The 24,993-nt window shown below is 42.2% G+C and overlaps 2 protein-coding genes across 2 annotated transcripts in view; one reads left to right on the plus strand and one right to left on the minus strand.

The window, feature by feature from the left end:
• The window catches only part of LOC306916541 (serine/threonine-protein kinase WNK1-like), a 103,130-nt gene extending 83,853 nt beyond the window's left edge, over nucleotides 1–19,277 (minus strand). Inside the window, exons 1-2 of the mRNA XM_079494436.1 lie at nucleotides 18,244–19,277; nucleotides 13,299–14,720 (exon numbers count right to left, since the gene is read on the minus strand). Of these exons, the coding sequence (XP_079350562.1) occupies nucleotides 13,299–14,186 (888 nt within the window). The 5' untranslated portion in view covers nucleotides 14,187–14,720; nucleotides 18,244–19,277. The remainder of the gene's footprint in view (nucleotides 1–13,298; nucleotides 14,721–18,243) is intronic.
• LOC306916542 (adiponectin receptor protein 2-like) overlaps nucleotides 1–24,993 on the plus strand; it is a 214,212-nt gene that overhangs the window by 44,537 nt on the left and 144,682 nt on the right. The window lies entirely within an intron of this gene.

Here is a 24,993-nt window from a genome sequence, read left to right on the forward strand (position 1 = left end):
TAAGATATAAATAACAGAGACACACAGAGAGAAAACGGTGAGACAGTGAGAGGAGGTAAAGTAAGGTAAACTGTCACATCTCACATCCAATATCTTATTTTGCTTAACTGCCCTAGGCATCAATAAACACACACACACACACAGTGTTAAGATGTTTATGAGCAGGTTTGTGACGTGATTACTTTTGCATGACTGTTCAAACAACCTCAGGGTACACACTCGGCACATCAGAGGTTTGCCGAGGTGATTTGATTATTGGCAATGAAGAATGATCCATATATAATTTCTGGCAGGGGACAAAATAAACTTGTTGGCTTACCCGGCCACGGTGGCTGTTAGATTAACCCATTCTGGACGGGAAGCCCTTTTGGTGTTTTAAGCATTATGTTATACTTTAGCTTTTGAAAGCTAACATAAATCGTGAAAATGTGGCGCAAATCTTTGAATATATATTCTTTTAGAGCGAACGTTTTTAACTCAAATCTTTGCTTCCGGGGGGGATCCCTGGAACAACATTTTCAGATGGTTGTCCACGGCCAAATACAGATAATTCTGGCGGTCCTTGACGTGAAAAAGTTTGAGCACCACGGACTGATTTAGAAGCCATTTTCGGCCTAAATGGGTTAAAACCTACTACCTAGCAGCATAGCTGAGTTGTTAGGGCACGTACCTGACAGCGAGTCACCGGTTCCACTTCCTAACCAGCTGGACCATTTACTGCGTGTCACTCCCTTACTCACTCTCTGTGTCGCTCAGTGTATCAAATAAAGGCTTAAAAAGCCAAGAAATGTACTTAAACTAACTTACTCAGTAACTCACCTAACCCTAATGTACTACGTATATATTTGTATGAATATCATAAACATAATAAGGGATATTAGCATGCTTTTGTGTGGACAGAAGGAATGAGTCTAACGTTTATTTATAAATAATTTGATAATTTATTAAAGGACATTTAGTTATTTTAGTCCTGTTCCTCAACATAGTCCACCTTGGAGCCTGTGTGACATCACAGACACACACAAAGACAGAGATTCTGTCAAGTGTAAATTATAGTAGAGATGACAATAATTCATCCAGTAAACTTTTATGATCGTGACAGCCTTAGTCACACCACACGCATAAAAAGCTTGCCAAGGTGATTTGAATATTGGCAACGATCCCCATAATTTAATGAGAGATAAACAGATAGAAAGTGAGAAAGAGAGAGAGAGCGAGAGAGAACAAGAAAGGAACACATGCACGCACTCACACACAGCTGTGTACTGCTCCCTCAGAGATGACAGTGACATGTTGGAATGCATTAGTAAGAAAACAACAATGACTCAATCACAGATACAGTATCTGTCTAACTTCTGTCTCTCTCTCAACTACTGAATTGGACAGCGTTTTACAGAATCAGATAATGGCTTCAGTCATGCTTAATGTATACTACTTCATCGGACAAAAGGTGTGGCTCGTCGGACATAGAAGATCTAGGAGTGACCTTGTAGATCGGCTATTTTCATAGACTCTGCGGTACGATAGAGTATAAATCAGGCTTCGGTTGTTTCTGTGCGTTTCCAGTTTACCAGTTTAAAAATGAGCTTGGGGGTGGGGGGGGCTAGTGGTTAGGGCACATACCACTGGGCTGTGATGCAGCCTATCATATCTATATTCCCTGCTTACACCAACACTAACCCTAAGGTAAGCGGGGAACATAGAGCCAGTGTCACCAACACTAACCCTAAAGGTAAGCAGGGAACATAGAGCCAGTGTCACTCCCCGTCTCTCTCTCTGTCAACCTACATCAGTGGTTACCAAACCTTCAAGTTCAAGACCCAAAGGAGGCCGGGACCCAAACTAGTGAAATGCAGCGCGAAGCAATGCGTTGTGAGCTTGTTGGAGTTGCTCTTCTCACAATTTTTTATTTCTTTTTTTTTATTCATGGAAATGGAGATTAGATTTTTTTGTATTGTATTTATGAAATACTTTTGGAAAATGTTGGAATTGTTTTTAATGAATGGAAAGTTGTGACTTTTTGAATTTATTTTTTATGTAGGAAAAAAAAAAAAAGATTTTGAGTCCACATACATGCATTCCTCCTCATGCAGGTGTCTGCTGCAGCACGTTGGTTGTGTTGCCTCAGGTTGCGGCACAATGCTTTGCATGTATAATTACTGTATATATGGGTTTGACTGGTGGCTTAGCCAGTTAGACCATATCGTCGCTGTATGGAGGAAAACTTGCATCTCCAAAACTGCATGACAGTAGTCAAGTACTGTTCAATGTTCATGAAATGTGTAAAAATGTTTTTAAAAGAATTCCAATCGATGCAACGTAGTTATTATGTAGTCACAAGCGGTTATTGATACTTTTCCATTGTTCAATATTTATAAAACCCAGACTTATTTTTATTTTATTTTTTTTTAGATCGGCTACTTAATTGACATTAAAAAAAACCTAAAAAGTTGAAATATGGCGATACAAGGTTTCTGCCCGGCCTTGCGAAGACCTCCCTCCCGAGTTCGACTCCGATTCAACACATCCCTTTGATGCCATGATAAAACAATCAATCTGAAATGTCAAGTCTGATGTTTCTATAAAATCCATTGTGATTATACGTACAGTATATGCGGCGGCATTTGATGCACATCAAGCAATGTGAATTCAATTATGACATGTTGGTGCTTCAAATAGAACACATAGCTGGTCTCAGTGTGTGTGTGTGTGTGTGTGTGTGTGTGTGTGTGTGTGTGTGTGTGTGTGTGTGTGTGTGTGTGTGGCGCGTGCAGCCGTGCACGGAACCACATGTACTATAGTACAGCTGTATCGTTGTCTTCAAAATTATCACTTCATCTCGCTCGCTCAAAGTATGAAATGTGTTTATGCGTGCAATATTTTGTTACATTCACCACCACCAGCCTAACCTGTTCTACAGCAAACATCTACATGAAGCAGCAAACACACACACACACACACACAGTTGCCGGTGACTAACTGTACACACACACTACACTATCCAGTGTGTGTATAACACACTGTGTAGGCTGACTGACGCAGACATTGTACATGCAGTACATCAGACTCAAATCCACTGCCATATCCGATACCAATTCATTGATGAAAGATGTGTGTTCATATTACTGGTGATAGAAATGTATTAATACTTTGCTGAATCTTCTATTTTCAAAAGATAGAGATTTGCAGACATTTTGCTCTCTTTTTTTTTACCTACACAGCATATGACATGCCTGAAATATGAATGCCAGGTTGAAATGGTTAAGCGGTCAAACTTGGCCCGAGTCAAACTAATTAGACTCTGAGCTGGGTGTGACGACACACCTGTTATGCATCGATGCACACAGCATAAATCACACACACACACGCATGTGCACGCACGCACACACACACACACACACACACACACCCTCCATCATAACAGCATGTTTGATCTGCTCTGGTTGTAAACTTCTTGTTTCTTTGTGATATAACAGCCGACATGATATACGGCATTATGACAAGCAGCAGAGTTTCATGTTCTCTTGTTGCGCTGGAAATAAAGACTAATCTATCATGTAGGCCAGTCAATCTAAGCTACAAAGGGGCGTGACCCAAAATAAATTGCAATAGTAAACGTCGTTTTAAAGTGTTTTTCGTGCAAAACTAATGCTTGCAATGGATTCAGAATCATGAAAACCCCCTAGCTTGACACGTCACATGCTACTTAAACTTAAAGCATAATTAAAAATTGAAATATTTGCCTTATATGTTTTAATGGTACCCCAACTTTCAACCCCTGAATTTACCATGATCATTTATATAATACTCTAGGGACTCCTATAAACAGCTATAGTGTAGATTCTGTCTGAATACAAACATTAAATGCCATTGACAATGAATGGAGAATTTATGTCATATGTGTCTGAAGAATCGGCTGGGTATGTCGGTGGGTATGTCGGTGGGTACGATGATGTACGATGATTAGAGTGCCCCTCACTTCACACGGGTGTGGTTTTTAATGTTATTTGGATGACCTTAAGGATCATAAGAAACCTTGAACGATTACTATTGTAATTTATTTTGGGTCAAATCTTAGATAGACTGGCCTAATGCTGTATTGAAGTCTGAGGAAGAGCATTGTGCTCAAAACGTCAGTCATTCATTTGTGCAAATAAAGACACTCATCACTTGCATCGGAGCCCACAATGTGCGAGCGTCTTCATTCTTTATCCCAATGTTGTATTAGTATCATACAAATAATTGCAATTAATTATTGCAATTATCTATTTACCCATTGTGTTTTGGGGATCAAACATTGGAACATACAAATAAAAACAATCTGTTTGCCTTGTAGGCTTTGTAAAGAACAATTTCAGAGCAGAAATGATAAACGACATAAATATACAAAGAAACAGACAATATTTAATAATTTTACATTATTACAAATAGATGTGGCACTTAAAGATTGGCTATTACTATAATGTTTTTAAATGTACCGGTTTCAAAAGATTAATATATACAGATGAATTTATATATGATTGCAAAATAATAAAAAACAAATTGTGATCAGTCACAAACACACACACACACACACACACACACACAGAGTAGTTCCGGAGCAACGGATTGTGTGGCCCTGGTGTTTCCCTAATGGGACTGATCGAGGGTAGCTACTAGGACGTAAGTCGGGACTTGATCACCACGGCTGGGTCACCTGAGTGAGGGGTGTGATGTTGCGAGACCCGAAACCCCGATGACCTTAGGATACATCACTGAGAATATGTCCCAGGTGCATCCATGCAATGTTTTTTCGTTTTACAGGACGATGCAGAAAGTGGAAATGGGACAAAGTACCATGGGACAAAGTGCCATTTTTACATATATTTTGGAAAAATAGCAAACAAAGCAGATCTGCAATACAGACAGATGTGTGCGATGTGAGTGACACGTTGCTAGTTTTGATATTATAATATTAAAATCTTGCACCCCTATACAGTACATGTTTACAAGAGACCCCCAGCATGCTGACACACACATCAAGTGCATAAACACGTGCACACAAAGACATGCAGACAATCAGTGTCCTATAGCAAAGACCCATACAGGTCAGACAAAGCACCAGCATGACTCGACACAAAAAGCACAATCTGTGTTTGTGCATGTGTGTGTACAGTTGGTACAGTATGTAAAGTACAACCCTACATGTAACGCACACATAAAAACGATTCCCTTAACCCATTAACACAATCAGCGCCGGGATTTCATTCAAAATAGCAGCTTGGGGTGCCGCGCATGATATGGGGCGTCTGTGGCTCAAGAGGTAGAGCAGGTCGTCCAATGATCCATGGGTCGGCGGTTTGAATCCCGGCTCCTCCTGGCTACATGTCGAAGTGTCCTTGGGCAAGACACTGAACCCTAAATTGCTCCCGATGTGCTGGTTGGTACCTTGCATGGCTTCCGCCGCAATCGGTGTATGAATGTGTGTGTGAATGGGTGAATGTAATGCACAATCTATGTAAAGTGCCTTGGATAAAGGCGCTATATAAATGCACCATTTACCATTTATATGGCAGCTTTTACTCTGAAAGCCCCCCCCCCCCATCCCGTTCCGTACAAATACCGTGAGAAATAATGTTGCTTGCTTACCTCGCTATGATTACGATAAAGTCGCTTGATAATCCCTCGCATTCATATTTTAAACGAGAGGCATGTTGAAGTCAGAAATGAAGAGCTTAGTATATCCATCTGGTCAAAACCACGGAGAGCTCCCTAGATTAGGAGATACAAGCCTTTCTTTCTGAGCTGTAAACAGGGAAGTGAACGGCAGCGTGCATGCGCCAACAGCAAGGAGTATGGTGCAGAAAGAGAGGCCAACCCCCCACAAAAAGAAAAGAAAATCTGAATATTTTTCTCTCGTTTGATATCAATGAAAATGGATTAGCTAGTCCACACGTCCTACGGTCTAAATGGGTTAAAGGGATATTTCACTTAAAAAAAGGATTCTACAAAATGTCTTCTAAATAAATAAAACAGTTTTCTGAAAAACTTGGTATATCAGTGCTGCTCAAGCACTGGACCCTCAATATGATGTGTATTTTGCCTGGATCCCCATCTGACAATATTTGTTTACAGGGGCCCCCAGAAGCATAGATTTGAGTTACATTACAAATGTTCTGTTTAAAAAATATACACATTCAAACCTTTGCACAAATAGTCACAAATTTTCAAAAATAGCAGATTTCCAAGCTCATAGTGTGGACAAGTGACATGCTATGCACTTGTATATCTGCTATTTTTGAATAGCCAACATAAAAACATAATGGGTTAAAGTTACAATCCCTAAACGGTTCCCTTTAACGATTCGAATACATTTTAAAATATATATAAAATGTTGGCCGTTATCAATTTTCATGAACACAAATTCAACTAGTGGGAATGTCCATGCACAATTTCCATCAAATTGCAGTCTGTGTTCATGATTGGAGGCATTTTGTTCAAAACGGACCAATCCTGCAAACGTTGGAAGGCAATCCTAGCCAATGGGGATTGAATATAGGAAAGCGGACAGGTCCGTGTTGATCACATGACTATGGAGATAGTATATACCGATTTGCGTGATGTTTGGATAAAATGTGTAGGAGTAATGTAAAGAAATGTGTTTTGCAAAAGTCAGCCTGATGGTGGCGCTATAACAGGCCGTTGTGGAAAAATGGGGGCAGAGGTTCATCGTTGGCATCCAAGGAGTGTGTATGGCAGGCAGTGTGCACAGTTTGGCGTTGGCCGGAGATTAGCTGGTAACAGACAGACGGACCCACACACGGAAGGAAGGACGGACGGAGTGCAAAACATACTCTCTCCCCATGCCTTTGGCCTGGTGGAGACAATTATACATACAGTATTGCCTATAATATTATTGAAGTCGTTCTCAAAGTGAGGTACAGGGATCCTCTGGGTTACTTGAAGGGGTTCCAAATGAACCATTATGGGTCCATTTCACAGGTCTACAAATGGTTCCATTTGTACACTCTCAAGAGTTATGGGGGTCCTTGAAATTAAAAAGTTTGAGAGCCTCTGACAGTGTGATAAACGTTTACTGAAACGGTTGCAAATGTGATCCGATTCCTCCGGCCCCAGATCCCAACACTAGTTACGTGATGATAAATATAACACAACACATAGATACACAGGATCAAGAGTATCAGCTGTGAAGTGCTGCTATGAAGTCCTAATGTTGCATTGGAAGACAACTTGTTAATTTCACAGCTAAGTTAGCTAACGTCTCTAAACCGTGGGGAAATAATAAACGTTTTTTAAACTAGCCCTGGGCTTACTGTAGTTCAGGGTTTAGCTTAGCGGACCAATTTCATGGGAAAATAATTATACTAGCTAGTTAAAAGGTCAACAGAATAATTCTGTGTCCTCAAACGGAAATTATGAACCATATTACCGGTATACACATTACACATGAGTCTCCATTGCCAAAGGCTTTGTTGTTTTTGTTTTATTTTAATTGTTTATTTGTCTGCATAGTTGTGGTGTGCCATGGTTCCCAGTTCCCACACAAATTATTTGACTATCTTTAGTCACATACTAATGTTGTATTTTGGACTCCTTCACTGACTGTCATATGCACAAATAACATTTATAAGGGATAAAATAGAGAGATTAGGCCTGAAATGACCATTACAATTATTTGTTTGCGTAATACTGCATGATTATTAATCACGACCCTGATGGATAGATAGTTTGTACAACATGTAATAACCCTTGTGTAATGGTGAGCAGATGGGATGCTCACCAAGGGATGCACGTACCACAGCAGAATCCCTGCTCTAGAGTCTAGACAGCTAGCCTGTGTAAGAACAACTGTTTTCTCCATGGTGACCAGAGGCCATGGTGTAACACCTGACCTAAAATAAGATGTTTGCATGAATTTCAAAGTTTCACAATTATAGCCTTGCGAAATGGTGCCACCCCCAGAGCCATCTCAATTTCCTCTCAATCTCAATTTCATTAAAAATAAAGTGATAAAATGGGGGGGGTGACAAATCTCTTGTCCAAGGTGTTGTTGGCTGTTTCATGGTTTGAAACCTTAGCTGCGTGCAGGGTTAATCTGAGCTCTGTCGTTTGCCAAGTAAAAAAATATGATGGGTTTAGTCCAAGCCGCGGACAACGAGAGGATGCACTGAAGAGAAATGGACATGCTGGCCTATCGAAGGTACTGCAGCTCGAGCGGCACTGGGTCATAACGTGCAAGCCAATACACAACAGCGGCGACGCTCGTTCATGACTCGCACGCACACACACACGGTGCTTGTTCGTGATTTCGGCCCGGCGTGTTCATTTATGGCCCAAAATGGGCAGAGCCCATCACTTTTCCAACCGGGAAGAAGGGGTGAAAACGCCTCATGCACTGGGTGAGCAACTAGCAAGTGGATGGGAGGGGAAATCCAGTGCCGTCTCTATTATTATTTTAACAATATGGTTTAGTCATCTCCCTTTTAGACAAGAATATGTGAGAAACTTCAGCCTGGCGTACCTATTTTGGTCATGTCATTACAGGTGGAAAGTAATACCCCCAAATCTCCAAATTTACAAAACATTTTAAAACTGTCAAATTCATATTTTTCTAAAGGTTCACAAATAGCAGATCTGGACATCAAGTATCTGGCTCATCAAGTTGTGAGCTTACATATTGCACATTGTGGTTAGATTTCAGGTTACTGCATAAATGTCTTTGTTATGCTGCCAGAAATCCATTTGCAGTTGAGTTTACTGAACTGCATATCAAACTGTTTGTTTGATCTACATCGTTGCTTCGGTAGCCAAAATAAGTGACAGATGATGCTCTTTTTATGGGGGGGTGGGGCGTACTGAAACATCGTCTTGGGAAAGGTTTTCATTGTCAACAGAGCCAAGGCAAATGTTACTCATTTTACTTTTCAGATGTTGATGGATGACAAAATAACCACAAACACAAGATAAATGGGATGCAGACTGCACTGCTCAAAGCGTGTTCAGCGCCGATGTCTGTGATTCATCAGTCAGACCATGTAAATGCCTGATTGGCCACTGCACTCACACAGTATGTCTGCGATTGGTTTCAAAGGTGACCATTTGCTTATTAGCACAGATGGTAACAAGGAACGCTTGATGTTGTTGACAGGGAGAGAACTAAACAGAATGCTTCAAGTTACTTTTGTCGGCAGTGAAGACAAGGAATCACCGGTAGTTGTGGAAGAGACACAAGCCAATCAATCACTGGATGTACGCTCTGGTGCTCTGACTGAGGTCACAGGTTCAAATATATTTTGGGGGGGGGGGTCGCGGCCTGAAATGTTTGGGAACCTTTGCTCTAGAGCCCCAAACGGTCCCCAAACGTTTTTGGCCGTGCACCCCCTGTTGCCTCCTGCCCTAGCTGACTCACCCCCAACGCTCAGTCTCGTTGTATTTGGCCAGAAATGATACATTTTTTAATAATTATGGCAAATAATCACAGAATGTCACTGTACTGAGAGACATGCAGCTGTAGACTCCCACAGCTGCTCTATACATCTCCTTACAACAGTGTTTTACAGGAGTTTGTGTTAATTAACACCATAAAACTGCCATTAGCCTTTTCATGTCACGCACCCCCTAGAGTGCGCACGCGCACCACAAGGGGTGCACGGACCACAGCAGAATCCCTGCTCTAGAGTCTAGACAGCTAGCCTGTGTAAGAACAACTGTTTTTCTCCACCTTGGACTTCATTCTGTAGCTATGCATTATTTTCCTAAAAATCTATTTCTGCACCAAAACATATCAGATGGCGTTTTTGAGCTCTCCTATATTATAGAGTGTATGTAGGTGAAGCTCGATGACGCTCCCCTAGTTGTTGCACTGGGTCAGAAATGCGGAAACGCACGCACGCACGCATGCACGCACACACACAAAACACACACTCATTCTGCTCCAGTTGTGTGGAAGCAGATCACACCGCTGCTATTTATAGAGCAGAAGAAGAAGAAAAAAAACATCCTCCATCTCTAGCTCTCTCAATCCCTCCATATTTCTCTCTCTCTCTCCCCAGAGGTAATTGTCTAAGGTCATGGAGAACAGAGCTAGGGGGAAGAGAGGGTGGGAGTGAGGGTGAGGAGAGAGAGAGAGAGAGAGAGAGAGAGAGAGAGAGAGAGAGAGAGAGAGAGAGAGAGAATGCAAGAGTGATAAGGATCCAGTTGGTGAGACAAGCACACACACACACACACACATACACACACCTTTGAGGGGTTCATCCACCAAATGATTGACGTCCTGTCTTTGGAATGTGAGGAATGTGGGTGGGACAATGACCCCCACCAAACACACGCACGCGTGCGCGCACACACACACACACACACACACACACACACACACACACACACACACAGTGGTGTGCAGCAGCAGTATTGGTAAGGCTGGGTCAGTTTACGCTGATGCAAAGAGACACAGAGATGAGATCTATTTTAAACCCAGATCTCTCTCTCTCTCTCTCTCACAGACACACACGCACGCGCGACCGACCTAAGCCTCTGAAGTTTTGTTTTCTTGGTGAATATAGTTTATATTTCTGCTTTGTTGTGACATTTTGACACGCTAGAACAAATCTGCAATGAGTTCAACCAATCACAACACTCTATTTCCAGGAAGTCATTCGAATTAGAGTTCCATGCTTTCTTCAAACAGCAATGATTTTGGGGAAAGAGGGAGAGAGAGAGATATGAAGGGAGAGATAACTTTTATTTCTATCATCTGATTTTCCTTGATACATTCAATCCAAAATTTATATTTAATTTAACTGAATTGAACGTGTATGACTATGTTAACAAAATGTGTACGTACACTGTCTTCTATGTAAGTCTGAGTCTGTTGATCTCTTATCTTAATGTTGGGAAATTCTCAAAATAAATGATATAATACACTACTAAATTGAGAGTCCACTGTGTAGGCTCGCTGACACTGACTGTACATATCAGTCTCATATCCACTGTCTATACTCTATAGTCTGTTGTATGTCTGTCCATATTACTGGTGATAGGTTGTACAATTAATTACGCCTGTATTTATATAATTATTATTAATAGTTTTACATTACACTAACCTAGGTCAGACCTACATCTACCTATTTTTATCTTCATCATATTTCTTATATTTATTTCTATTTCAATCTTAGTTACTGCAACGCTGCTGATGCCTGAATTTCCCCACAGGGATCAATAAATGTCTGTCTATCTACGTCCACATGAGAGAGAGACAGGGGACTCTATTTTCGTCCATGCTAAACCCCTTATCCCTAAACTACTTTTGCCTCTTTTTTTTTACTATTTTGAATCAATGCGAGACTGATGATATATTGAAGCTGTGCCACAGCGCACATGTAAACACAACCTAAGACTACAACTCGGAATTATTATGGAGATATCAGATTTTTGTCCCGCTGCTAAATACTCAACTCAATACTGCTGCAATCTGATAGCCTGGCTAATAAGCCAGACCAAATCAGCCGTTGGCAAAAAAGAAATTGCCTGCCGGCGGATTACGGTCTGGAGAGGCTCAATTGTACGCCCATTTCCTACACCAGAGAACTGGTGTGGCCAATCGGGACACGGTATGCAATATGGGCGGGCTTTGGTACAGTGACATTCAATGCTTGAGACCTTTGACTGACAGTAGCTCTGACCAATTGCGTCAAAGAGAAAATGTTTGAACCCGCCCCCCGGGAAACAAGATCCATACACAGCATCTCCAGACTCAAATACCACACGGTGATTTGAGTCTGGCTTATTAGCCAGGCTAGCAATCTGACGGAGTCAGGTTAGAAAATAGGGCTCTAGACTTCACAATATACGTTTAGCTGAGGAACAACGTCCTCCCTCAAATTTCAGCACATCTTGCAACTCGATTAATTCGGTAAATAAATAGCATAGCAATGAGCTAAGGCTTATATCTGATCTTTTCGTTAGCTTTGATAAAATTGCACCGTGACATCTCCGACACTGAAGCACAAATGAACTGGACTAAACTGAGAGACAAATAGAGAGATATAGATCGATCGAGAGAGAGAGAGAGAGAGAGAGGTCATCCTGATTCATATAGCATCTGTGTGATTCACTGTCCTTGCCTCACCTCACCACACACACACAATAGGATGGATTCAGCGCCGGCATGGTTTGCATAATAGGAAGTACTCTGTTCTTTCCACAGTTTTTAGCTGATAATGTAATAGTTACTTTTCTGATTTTACCATCTCTCCATCCGTCTGTCTGTCTGTGCCATCTGCCTGTCTGTCTACCTGTCTGTCTGTCTGTGAAGTCAGCATTTCTTTCTCTAACACTCACACAAAATCGACAAGTTCCAGATGCTTCCACAGCTCACCAGTGTCCGTGCCCACCCAGGTTCTGTGTGTGTGTGTGTGTGTGTACGCTGAGTGAGCAACTGCTGACATGTCGCAGAGTGGTGGGAGTAGGGTTACACACACACACACACACACACACACACACACACACACACACACACACACACACACACAGACACACACACACTTTGATCACTATAGGTTAAATTGTTACATAAACATCCACACACGACATACGATAATCCACAAGGATTACATCATCTGGTCCAATTACATTAGGAGAGTGAGACAGCAATCTCCCAGAGAGAAAGACCGACAGGACAATGGCAATGTTTCTTAAATTAAAAGCATCCACACACACACACTCTTCATTACAGTTGTCTCAGCAGTGAGTCAGCTTCCTGTAAAAAACGTTCACACAGGAAGTGTTCTTGAACGCAATTTCACAACCTGTTCGCAATCACACGCACACTACGATTTCAGACAATGATGCCATATGCCATCCTCCATGATGTCCTATCATTTTAACAAACACAGCCAATTGAAGTTTAAATGCATCTAAATCTGTTTTGACTTATCTTAAAAGGAATCCATACTATATAATAATATCTTAAATGTATTAATAATATAATATTACACTCATATCGTCTCATGTTTTTACCAGTAGAGAACATTTGGAACATATTGTAGCAGGGAATCAGAAGGTTCCCGGTTTGCTTAAATGCACCAGCATTTACTGTATAGCAAAGCAGCATGGTCATTTTGGGACTTTTCTCAGCTGGCATTACATGTAATCAAAATGTTTCTGTATCGATTGAACTGTGTGGAGCTGGCGCATACCTTTAAGAAAGTAAAACTTAAAAGTATTTCAAAACTAGCACAGAGCTGAAATAACACATGAGCGATTGCATGGGTGCGTTTGTTTTGTGGTGCTGGCGGACCTACCTGGAGCTCACACCAGGCCACCTCCACCGTTGTCTCGGTGTCCAGACCTTTGTAGACGGTCTTGAAGGAGCCGCGGCCGATCTCGATGTCGAACTTCAGGAAGCGCTCGTCCGGCGACGTCCCCACTGCCTTGGTCTCTACCTCCTCTTCCTCCTGCACTCGTTTCTCGGCCGCCGCTCTCTGCTCAGCCCGCGCCTCGGCCAGTTCCCTGGCCTCCTCCGACAACTCTCTCTCCTTCTCCTCCACGGGGGAGCTGCCACCACCACTCTCATCGGCAGGTGCTGCTGCTTTCCCGTCTTTTCCAGCCTGCGGTTTGTCCTCCAGGCCTGCGGGTGGTGCGGTGATACCGGGCAGTTGGTCTACAGTTCGTTCCGTGGCGTCTAATTCCGCCTGGCTGTCAGGCTGCTGCAGCGCTCCGCCAACGCCCACATGACCACCCGCAGCTGTACACGCTAGTGTGCGCATCTCCTCGGTGACACCAGCAGCATCGCGGGGGGCAGTGCTTGCCGGGGTCCCGCCCACGTGCTCGCCAGCCCGTACCTGAGGGAGGAAGCTGGGTGGCCCCTGGCAGTCTGGAGGGGAGGTGAGGATGACGGTGGCCTTGCTAGGCAGGTCCAGCGCCGTGGCGTTGGAGTCACAGATGACGCTCCGTCTGAAGAAGCGATGCTCGGCTGTTCTTGAGTCGCGGTCCATTGTATGGCGGCGCCGCCTGACCTCTGGCTGGTCTCCGAGCTTGTCCACTTGTCCGTCTGAACTGGGGGTTCCCGAACCGTTCACATTCTTGGGAGTTTGAAGGTCGGGGGGGGAGGAGGGAAGGAGGATGAGAGGAGGAGGAGGGGCAGGGGCCAGGAACTTCACAACTTTGCTACTGCTGTCACTGTCAGACATTCTGGATGTGATAAAGGATCAATAAAAAAATAAACTGAATGTGATAAAGGATCAATAAAATAAAACTGGATGAGAGAGAAAGGATTTTTTTTTTATTAAACTCTCTGGCCAACAGGTCTTCTGACATCCAATCGAACTTCAGGAAACTAACCAAAAGGGGCGGGATAAAATAAAATTGTTGGATTTAGGGACCTCTCCTTTCCCCGTCACTCGCCTTGATCGTTTCAACACCAAACACGCCCAAAACTACACTTCCCACAATGCCCTTCTTGTCTGCAGTGTTCAGAGGCAGATGGCTCCCGACCAAGCTGAGAGCTCTTTCTCTTTAGGAGAGAGGGAGAGGAGGAAGGAAGGAGGAAGGAGGTGTGAAGGGATGAACGCTGCAATGAGTCAATACTCCCGTCATCCATCCTGAGACCAAATACCAAGACATAGACGGACGTGACAGCACCTAATGTCCTTTTGCTCGGTTGGGGGGGTGATAAGCCCTAAAGAGGCTGATGTTGTAACAAGGTCAAAACTCCGGATGGCAGCCTAAGAAAAAGATAGCGAGAAATAGAGAAAGAGAGAGAGAGAGGGGGGTTAGTCCTGACTCCTGACAAGAAACGACTTCCGTTTTGTTTTTGTCCACTACATTTCCCAGAATTCCTTAGCCCGTTTGTAGGTATATATCATAGCTGACATGTAGGCAGTCGGTCAAGGCTCTGGCTTAACCGATTGGTAAGGGCTCAAATTCCACTGTGCTCGGTCTCTCATATAAAAAGCCATTACACACAACGTGTGGCTTAAATGTGTGTTATGTTCCGTTTAGCAGTGTCTAAAATATCGACCTGGACCTCACTTTCCTAGTGTGTTTTCCCACCATCAACGTATCTGAATGCTAAACAAATCAAAATGTTTAGACTGCCCATGTTCTCGTGCTCTGTATGTAAAAAGAGGTGACTGGACACTGGACAGACGTCTTAACTAAACTACATTGCTTTCACCAACTTAAATGTACTTGTGTACACTGTGCAGCTGTGTTATCTAGGTCCTAGGACAAATAAAGATTGGATCAGGAATGTGTATTAAGCACTGTGATACTAAATATCATATGATCTCAATATCATATGACTCAGATGAAGATTTAAAGGGTCAGGACACCCAAAATCACCTTTTCTTAGATTTTAACAAAAATAATTGTTTTTGTGGTAGGGAGCAATGATATACTGTAGTACGATTTGCTCATAGGCTTCTGGTTTCAGAGCTTTCTGCTGTTTCTGTAGCTATTTCTATCTATTTCCAGGTTTCTGGGTAGAAAATAAATATTTGGCATCTCTCATTATATTTACATATATATGTGTTCGATTTCTGCGACATGACGTAGGCATATCTAATTTATTTATTTGTTTTACTATGAAATCGTATTTTTTTGTCCGTCAGTGAAATCACTCAAAATCCCTGTACATGGGAAAGCCCCCATATATGGTGCCCAGGTCTTGATATGTCAGGGGATATAGACCAGGGGAATGTCAGAGTGCGGGGGACGAGAGGGGTTCAGTGACACACAAAAAAGTTAGAGAATGGGAGGGGTTGCAAAGAGCAATAAAAAGAATGGAAGAGAGGAAGCAGAGTGAGAGAGGATGACAGACATGAGTGGTAGAAGAAAAGATCGAGAGTCAGAGGAAGGAGATAGACCCTGGCTTGGAGTGAGTTGAACAGGTTCTATCAGAAAATAAACTACAGCTCTAATTACATTGCATGTTTAGCATGATATTGACTTTACTGATCACTGATGACAATTTTACAAAGCATACCAGTGTTTAGAATTACCCCAATTTCTTCTTCTTTTTTCAAACTGTCAGGTGAAAACCCACTTTTAGATTAGTTGCTTTTTTCCAAATCAATCAGGACATCCTATTGCATTAAAACATGGCGAACTATTAGGAGAACATTCAACACCGTCTCTACAAGATGGTACTGGTCAGTTATAACCAATGGATTTTCATATAATGTACTATGATTATTGTATACATTTTTTATATCTTCTCACTACCTTCTTTGTTGTTATTCCTTAGGCTAATTACTGTTGTTGTTGCTGATATCAAGGAGCAACAATCTTCCTCGTCAGCTCTTTATTCCTTTGTAGTCTACAATTCTATGAGGTAGCTTTAATGAATAAAATACTGAATCTTGAATACTATAGGCCTACTGAAATGAATCGCATGGAATCCAATGGCTTCCTCAAAAATCACACAAACCACAAATGCTTTGGGAAATGGTATATGCTACTGTTAGTCATAATAAGTAGGAGTGCATTGTGCTTTGTGCAACAATCAAACGAATCTATTTAATCGACTATTATTTGTCACACCCCTCAAGTGGTGCCTCTCACGCCCAGGTGTTGCGAAATACTGCTAATTGCAGGCTCTCTCTCCCCCTCTCTCTTAAATTAGTGTAATGAGTTGCAGCTTTGTCTTGAAATCAGTTTCCAGCTGTTGATGCCATACTCCTCTACAGATAATAATTATAACCAGGGCTACATACAAACACGGTCCTAAAAGATTGTCCCCAATTTGTTGAAACCCCAGTCCAATCCACTTAATCCCAAACCGGAACATTACGATATGTGTGAGTGTGAAGTATGAAAGTGTTTCAAAAAATCTTAAAAACATAAACTTAAAGTAAATGAATCACGTTTCACCGAACCACCATGGATTCTGGAAGACAGTAATCAAAAAGTGTGTGTGTGAGAGAGAGAGAGAGAGAGAGATTACCTGCTGTCCGCTGGATGCTGTGTTCAAACTGACAAACGCCTTTCTTGAAAGTTTCAATCTGGTTTTAATTTCGTCAAAAATAAAGCGGTAAACCGTTCTAATTCTTCTTATTTGTTTATTTGTTGTTTACTTTTGTCCCAGAATTGAAAAGTACCTGAAATTTGACGCTGCACTTGAGTTAGCCTAGCCTGGCGAGTCGTTATACCCATATTGGTAACCTATCGACTTGAGCAATTTCGGCTAATTAGTCTTTAATGCGTGTTCTTGGAATGGACACATTGTTTTGACGACTATAATTATAATAGATTTTAATTTGAATTAGGCTAATTAAGCGCCTGCCAACAAGTATGACACTGTACAGACAGAATAATACAGTCATAGGTTAAAATCAAATCAACACAATCAGCTGTCTTTATTTTACATTATGATAACAGCATTATTATTATTAGTATTATTCATTATAATTAATAACTGAGCTAATTAATAAATAACAGCGGGTGAAAACAGTAAACGCCAACCTCTGGGGTCACACAATTCAACAGGTTATCGCTTTCTGTGTAACCTATATAAACGTAGGCCTATTAGCGACGAGCGTGGGCTCGCTCGCGCAACGCGCACGGCGCAGAGAAACCCGCGTGCAAGGAGTGAGTGGCGAGTGAAGGGCGGCACACTTCATCTGTAATTAATAACATTACTTAAGCGCCTTCACACTTATAGCTACAACCCGGGGGCACCCATTAATTTATTTTTTTTGGGGGGGGGCGTTAGTTGAACATAATATGGACGAGTAGGCTATGTTAGTACAATATAACTTATACAGCAGCAGGATTGGTGTAGTCTCCTACTGTTTAATTAAGATGTCGGGTAGGACACCGGATCATGATAAGTAGGCTATACTGGGCTAGAGCTCATTAGCCCAACATCGATCCCCTGGCCAAGAATGGATTTTTTATTTAATTTTTAGTTTTGGTTGAATGGTAGAAATTTGATCGTGAAGGGAGATAAACGTTATCATTGCAGATTTAATGTAAGTTACTGTAGTAGTCGTGTAGTTAGTTACTGCAGGAAGGCTCGCAGAGATCAACTAAACTTTGCCACAGTACAATTATTAGCGTCAATACATGATACATCTATTTGTAACTCGTATATACATATACGTAGAGTATATGTATGTGGTTACATTTCTGTACACCCTTTCAGTTCAATTAACTAGGATTGCTACGGTTTAACCTTAATCAAATAACCTGCGCTGGAACTGAAAATAAACCGTTAAAATTGTTGCAAATGAGACAGATTGTTACCTTTTACAGCGGTGCTGCAGAAGCCATTCTTTTTCTTCAACGTGTGCAAACTTGATCTAAATTGAGCGCAAACTCCTCTGCAGAAACTCGAGGCTGCATGAAAACATTTTGCAGAAAGATTATCAGTGCGTCACGTTCAAATCAGCACAGTAGGAGGGGGGGAAAGCCGTCCAAGTCAACAAACATCACAACGTTTAAAACACCCTCTCGGTACCGGGGGGACGTGGAGCCAGCCCCAACCCGACCAACAGCGACCTCCCGTCGGCCAAAGGAACCAGCTTTCCCTCGCTTGGCTGATGGTAGTGCGGTTCTATTTCCTCTTTGGTCTCAGTTCCTCTTCATCCGCACCGAATAATCCGCTTCTACTGCCTCCTTTCACACCCCCAAGTCCCCGGAAGGTTGATACTCGGACCCGCGTTGCAATACAAACCTATTAAAATCCACAGTATTCCCTGTTTTCTGAACCAAAACAGACAAGACAACAACACACACACTTAAAGCTTTTCCAGCCGCCCCCATGTGTCCCGTTTGGGGTTTCGTTTTTTCCGCTGCTGCACATGAGGTCTAAAAAGGTTAAAACAAATCCGCTTTCAACCATTCGGAATATTCCCAGTTGTTTTGGTCCAGAGTCAGACAGACAAACGGAGAGAGACAGTCCAGTGTCTCAGTAGCCTCTCGGTATCTGTGTGTGTGTCTCTCTCTTTCTCTCTCTCTCTCTAACTACGTTCCCCGACCAAGCCGATGACTCGACAGGACGAACCCACCAGGGCAGGCAGCAGGAGGCAACAATGACACACGCAACAAACTCAGTTCTTTTTTCCTTTCTTTCTTCCACCAAAACGACACACAAACTCTTGGTTTCCTGCTGTATGTCGTCCACGGCTGTTAACACTGTTCACATAATATAGTCCATAATAATGTCCCTCCAGCCCAGCCTGCGTCTGGTCTTCACCTACCTGCAGCTCTCCTCCGCTGGGGGTCCCCGACCAACAACGCGCCCAGATGTGGCTGTTTTGTTTCAAAGTCCCGTTGAAGTCCGCTGCTGCTGCATGCCTGCATCCAGCGTCTGATAGGATGAGGCACCGATCGACCGTGCGTTGTGTGTGTGTGTGTGTGTGTGTGTGTGTGTGTGTGTGTGTGTGCGCGCGCGTGCGTGTGCGTGTTCTATTTGCTGTCTAAATCTCCACCGTCACATTCTCCACCGTCGCTATTCTCTCCCCCCTCTCGCTCTCTCTGACGTCACTGACGGTTTCTCTCTCTCTCTGATTTTTAGGCTGTATATGCAATTATGCATGTTCATGTTGTGTACTGTACCCCCAATACCTGCCGGTCTGCCAGGTAACAGGCAACGCCAAAGAATCTAGCCACATTGCCTGTGCAGGTTACTGGGTCTTTTGCAGAAGTATATGTGACAACATAATTATGATTTTATTCAATAAAGACATCAATCAATCATTTTGCAGGGTCGTTACCATACATACATACAATTTAACAATAGGTTTAGGCTATGCAGCTGTTCTGTGTGCAATGTGCACGTGCATGCGTGTGCGTGCGTGCGCGTGACGTTCCGTGGTACCAGAAAAAAAAATCACCACATATGACACCACTGTATACTATACAGCCTACATTACATACGTTATGAATATAGCTTGGCATGGCCAGGCTCGCAATTGCAAATTTGTCTGTTTTCCAGATTAACATGATCCCCAAAAAATGCAAATTAGCCTGTGTCTATGGAGCAACCCCCCCACCAGAGACAGAAACGCTCAGTGACGTCAGAGAGAAAGAGAGAGACAATACATGGATTCTGGTTGTACTTGTAGCCTACTATAACTACCATTACTCTGATGAAGATCCAGCAGGGCTGAAAGATCGGTAGGCCTACTGAAATAAAATGTGGTGCAATTGTTGTGTAAACTGTGTGTGGGATTTGGCTTGTTTGACTTATTCTGCCTCTGTGTTCATCATCCTACGCAGCTGCATTGACACTCTGGAGGTGTACATATTTCCATTGACAAAAAATACAAGATATATGGAAGAAATACCACACACACACACACACACACACACACACACACACACATGACAGGACTTACTTATTGACTCTAATACACCAGAGTAAGGCCAAGTGTGGACAAGGACAGACGCATGCACACCGCACAGACGAACAGTATAGGCAGGACGCAAACTATAGACCTCTCAGTGCCTGCAATTCCCCAAGAACACACAAGGCAGAGAGAGCCTCCTGTTGGCTCTGGCATAAGAGAAAGGACAATGGGCACATTGGGCAGGTCTGTGGGGGGTGCCCTGGGAATGGCGGTTGCTGGGGTGTGGTGGAAGCCTGGATGAGAGGGGCAGTGATTTGGCCAATCACTGCTCAACCCGCCAACTGGAGAGTGTAGTGGTTAAGGGTTGAAACACTCTAAGAAGGTTGGAGACCACCTGATGACCTCTCTTCCAGGCCAAGGCTTTATCCATTAGAAATGGATAATCACATCTTTGATGTAATTTACAAGCTATGCATATGTCTTTAGGTTTTCACTTTTATTATGAAATATGCTTTCCCACCGCACATATATCCAGGACCATAATAATTTAGAAAAAATGAGAAGAAAGGACCGATAAAATGAATCCCAGGAATCAAATCAAATCAAATCAAACTTTATTTGTATAGCACCTTTACAACAGCCAAAGCTGACCAAAGTGCTGAACAGAGTGAAAAAAGACAGTAGAGCATAGCAATATAAAACAATGAAAAGAGACAATAAAATATAAAACAGAGCATACAATAGCACATAGCTGGAAATCAATATACACTAGGTAAATCAGGTGCAATTAAAGGCGAGGGAGAACAGATGAGTATTGAGGAGGGATTTAAAAGCCCCAATTGACTCAGCAGATCTAATATGGTGGGGCAACATGTTCCAGAATTTGGGGCCCGCAGCCGCAAAAGCACGATCACCCCTGCTCCTCTTGGCATCTTGATGTCATCTTGATGTCTGTACAGTTGTGCCCACTGCAATATAGATCTATGTCTAGTCTACCTGTTCCGCTCACTTCACTTGTGTCAGTCTTATCTCCTCTTCAACTTCTGCACTGTCACTAGTACTCATTATGCACAAGCACTGCTGGAGTCCTAGCTTTAGAGTTTTTCTCACTTTGTAAAGTGGAACTTCTGTCTCCCCTTCCATACCCACATCTTAGATTTAATCTCACAATTATCCAATTATTATTGGCTAATTGGAAGACAGTGCTTGCATCTCCTCTATTTTGCAAACAGATCTGTAACAAAGTGGATCATGTTATGCCTTTAGCATTTTTACTTTGGTCGGGTAAAGTTGCATAACTTCAGGGTGCGCTTCTGGTTGACACCAATCCTGTGGCATTGTTCCAATTTCCACACCTATACTTCCACCAATATCAGATTTACCCGGTAATCGGTTAAATTGTCTTCCTTTCACACTTGACTGAGGATTCTATTTCTTCTCATGTTATCTTGAGTTTTTAAATACATCAAAGATACAACATTTATAATCCATCTATAATGGATAAAGCCTTGGTCTGGAACAGAGGTCATCAGGTGGTCCCCAACGTTCTTAAAGTGTTTCAACCCTTAACCACAACACCCTCCAGTTGGTTGGTCAGCAGTGATTGGCCAAATCACTGTCCCTCTCATCCAGGCTTACAGCTATTGTCCCTTCTCTTATGCCAGAGCCAACAGGAGGCTCTACCTGCCTTGTGTGTTCTTGGGGGATTGCATGCACTGAGAGGTCTCTATACTAGGACTGTGGTTTGCTGATCCTGCCTTGTATTGCATACAAACCTTATTCAAACTGATTGAATCCATTCCTTCCGTCTTTGTGTCATTATTCCGCATTCCTTTATTGTTCATGTCAGAGACAACAGATTGAAAGTTAGTCAACATTAGTGTTGACTGATTTCACTTCATGTTCAACTGTATCAACAGCATTTCCTTTATGTTTAGCTGTATATCATTTAAAGTTGCATTATGGATTAAAAACTAATATCCAGATAAGAATAATTTAATATGCACTTTGTGTCTTTTGTTCGCCTTGTCTTCGGAGTCTTATTAAAAAAAATTGTTTGTCTGCGTTTCTTATAACTAACAAATGGGTCAAATTTCTCAAATATTTTACAATTGTCTACAATCTTCTCGCCTCTATAAAAGTATTAGTCTTCGGGATATTTATTATAACGCAATTTAGGCACAGGTTTCCTTGAGCTACCCATTTATCCCATGCAGTCAGTCCCCCGCATGTGCCTCCAATAAAAATAATTCTGATTACATAACCACCCATATCACAGGAAAGGGGAGATCTAGAACATGTGCTCTTGGTTTAGGCAGGGGTTGTAACCTCAGGTGCATTTTAATTTCATGTTGGAATGACATCCTTCAAATAGTAATTGCTTTTTGTTTCAAAAGTGGGGTGTAATTTTGTTGTTTTAAAACATTAGGATAAAAGCATTATACTGAAAGAACAATGTATTTGTTCCATTATAATAGCTTCATTGTATATTCCAATATGGCTTGAATTTATCTTTTCAACTGTAAGAATATTTCATTTCTAAACATTTGAAAATCTATCTGGGTGTTAAATATCACCCAAATATCAATATCAAGCATATCACCCTCCTAAACTAAAGCCAAGTCCATATCAATTGTAACTTGCAACCAGTTGCATGAAATTGCAGAGGTCACTAGATTTACTTTATTATAGAAAAGAGACCAATGTGAATGTGAATGCTGTGATACATCTTTGCTACAGTGTGGCTCTGAGTCTATCCCTTCTACAGTTTAAACAAACTATAGGAGAACAAACTGAGTGGAAATAGCCAAAACTTGATTTTCAGACTATCATCATCTGCGCTGATTTCATTTTGCTCACTTGGCTTAATAAGCAACTAGAATATTAGTGTTAGCCACGCACGCACGCACGCACGCACACACGCACACGCACACACACACACACACACACACACACACACACACACACACACACACACACACACACACACACACACACACACACACACACACAGCCATAATAATAATATATAAATATAAAATATAATCATAACTCAAAGATTTTACGAAGATTTTACGAAGTTTCGAATTGCAGCCGTCCGTAGGTGCCCTTTGAGAGCGGTTTTGAAGGAGTCAAGGGATTGGATTCGCATGTCTTAATGACTGTTGGTAGGGCATTCCACATTTTGGTGGCATAGGAGCGAAATTAATTTAGTCCCTTGTTTGTGCCGAATCTGGGTTGCACATTGTTGTTGAACTCCCTCTGGTGTTGTGGGTGTGGACTTCGTTGACATTAAGGAAGTATTTAGACAAGTATGGGTATCTTGGTGGTGTATCGAATCTTGTGGACCAGACCCATTGCAAGATGCTGTACTCTGTCGTCAACCCTAAGCCATTCCAGCCTGTCAAAGTGGGCAGGGGTGAGGTGGGTTACTACTAGGTGGGCACCAGTCTAGTAGTTATAATTTCATGGTTTACAAAAACAGATACTTTTCTCAGCCTGCACATACCAAGAAACACTAAACAGTGTGCGTATGTTAACTCATAAAACAACTAAATGGAAAAAGCGACACTCCAAAATAAAAAACGCAAGACGCAGATGCAGATCTACTTGTATGAGTTGATGGAAGACTATGCAACTCTTTCATTGCTCTGTACATTGAATTCGATTTTGAGATGAGAAGCGTGAAGAAGAGACCTTGTAATGAATGTGCGTGTGTGTGCGTGCATATAGCCTACACCCAGTAGGCTACTGTACATCTTTGTTTTGTGTTAACCCTTCCAGTTTGTCGACCACAATGTGAAGCAGCTACAGCTGTGATGTAACAACACACGGACACGCACGCACACAAACACAGTCATAAATAACTACGAGAACTTTACACTGTTGAGATTATTACATAACATGACAAACAAGTAGGCTACAGCTGATGCTAATGACACTCACACACATACATATACAAACACACCACACACAATACAATACAACAGAAGACAAAAAGAGGAAGTTCAGGGTTAAAATAGAACCAAGAAGGAACATGTAGAGAGAGTTAATATTGTGTGTGTGTGTGTGTGTGTGTGTGTGTGTGTGTGTGTGTGTGTGTGTGTGTGTGTGTGTGTGTGTGTGTGTGTGTGTGTGTGTGTGTGTGTGTGTGTGCGTGCGTGCGTGCGTGCGTGCGTGCGTGCGTGCGTGCGTGCGTGCGTGTGCACATGCAGAAGTATTTTCTCTTTTGCTGACTTACTTGTGCAGGGGGGTTACTTTCGCAAGTTTGAAATCTTGAGGGACCTGTCCCTGTTTGATGGAGAGGTGAAGTATGTATGTGGGTGATGATTGGAGCAATGGAGACGGCTGAGTCTCTGAGAAATGTGGAGGGAATATTGTCATGGCCAGTGGCCTTGTTAGGTTGGAGGGCACTCAGTTTTTTTAGCACCTCATCAGTTGTTACCATTAACAGTTTAAAATTGTCTTTGCATACACCTAGGTTTTTTGTAGAAAGCTTTGATGTGCTCAGTCTACACCAAAACGCCCAGAGTGGGAGGACAGTTTGTTAGACAGAGTTGTGGCTATGTTTGTAAAGAAGATGTTTAAGTAATTGGGAGATTGTATCTGCATGCTATTTTTGCCCCAGAATAGGGACACATGTGGCTGTCATGTGATTAAGATAATCAGGGCAGACAGGATGTCACATGAAAATCCATAGTGT

The sequence above is a fragment of the Electrona antarctica genome (assembly GCF_951216825.1).
Source record: "Electrona antarctica genome assembly, chromosome: 23".
Taxonomy (NCBI): domain Eukaryota; kingdom Metazoa; phylum Chordata; class Actinopteri; order Myctophiformes; family Myctophidae; genus Electrona; species Electrona antarctica.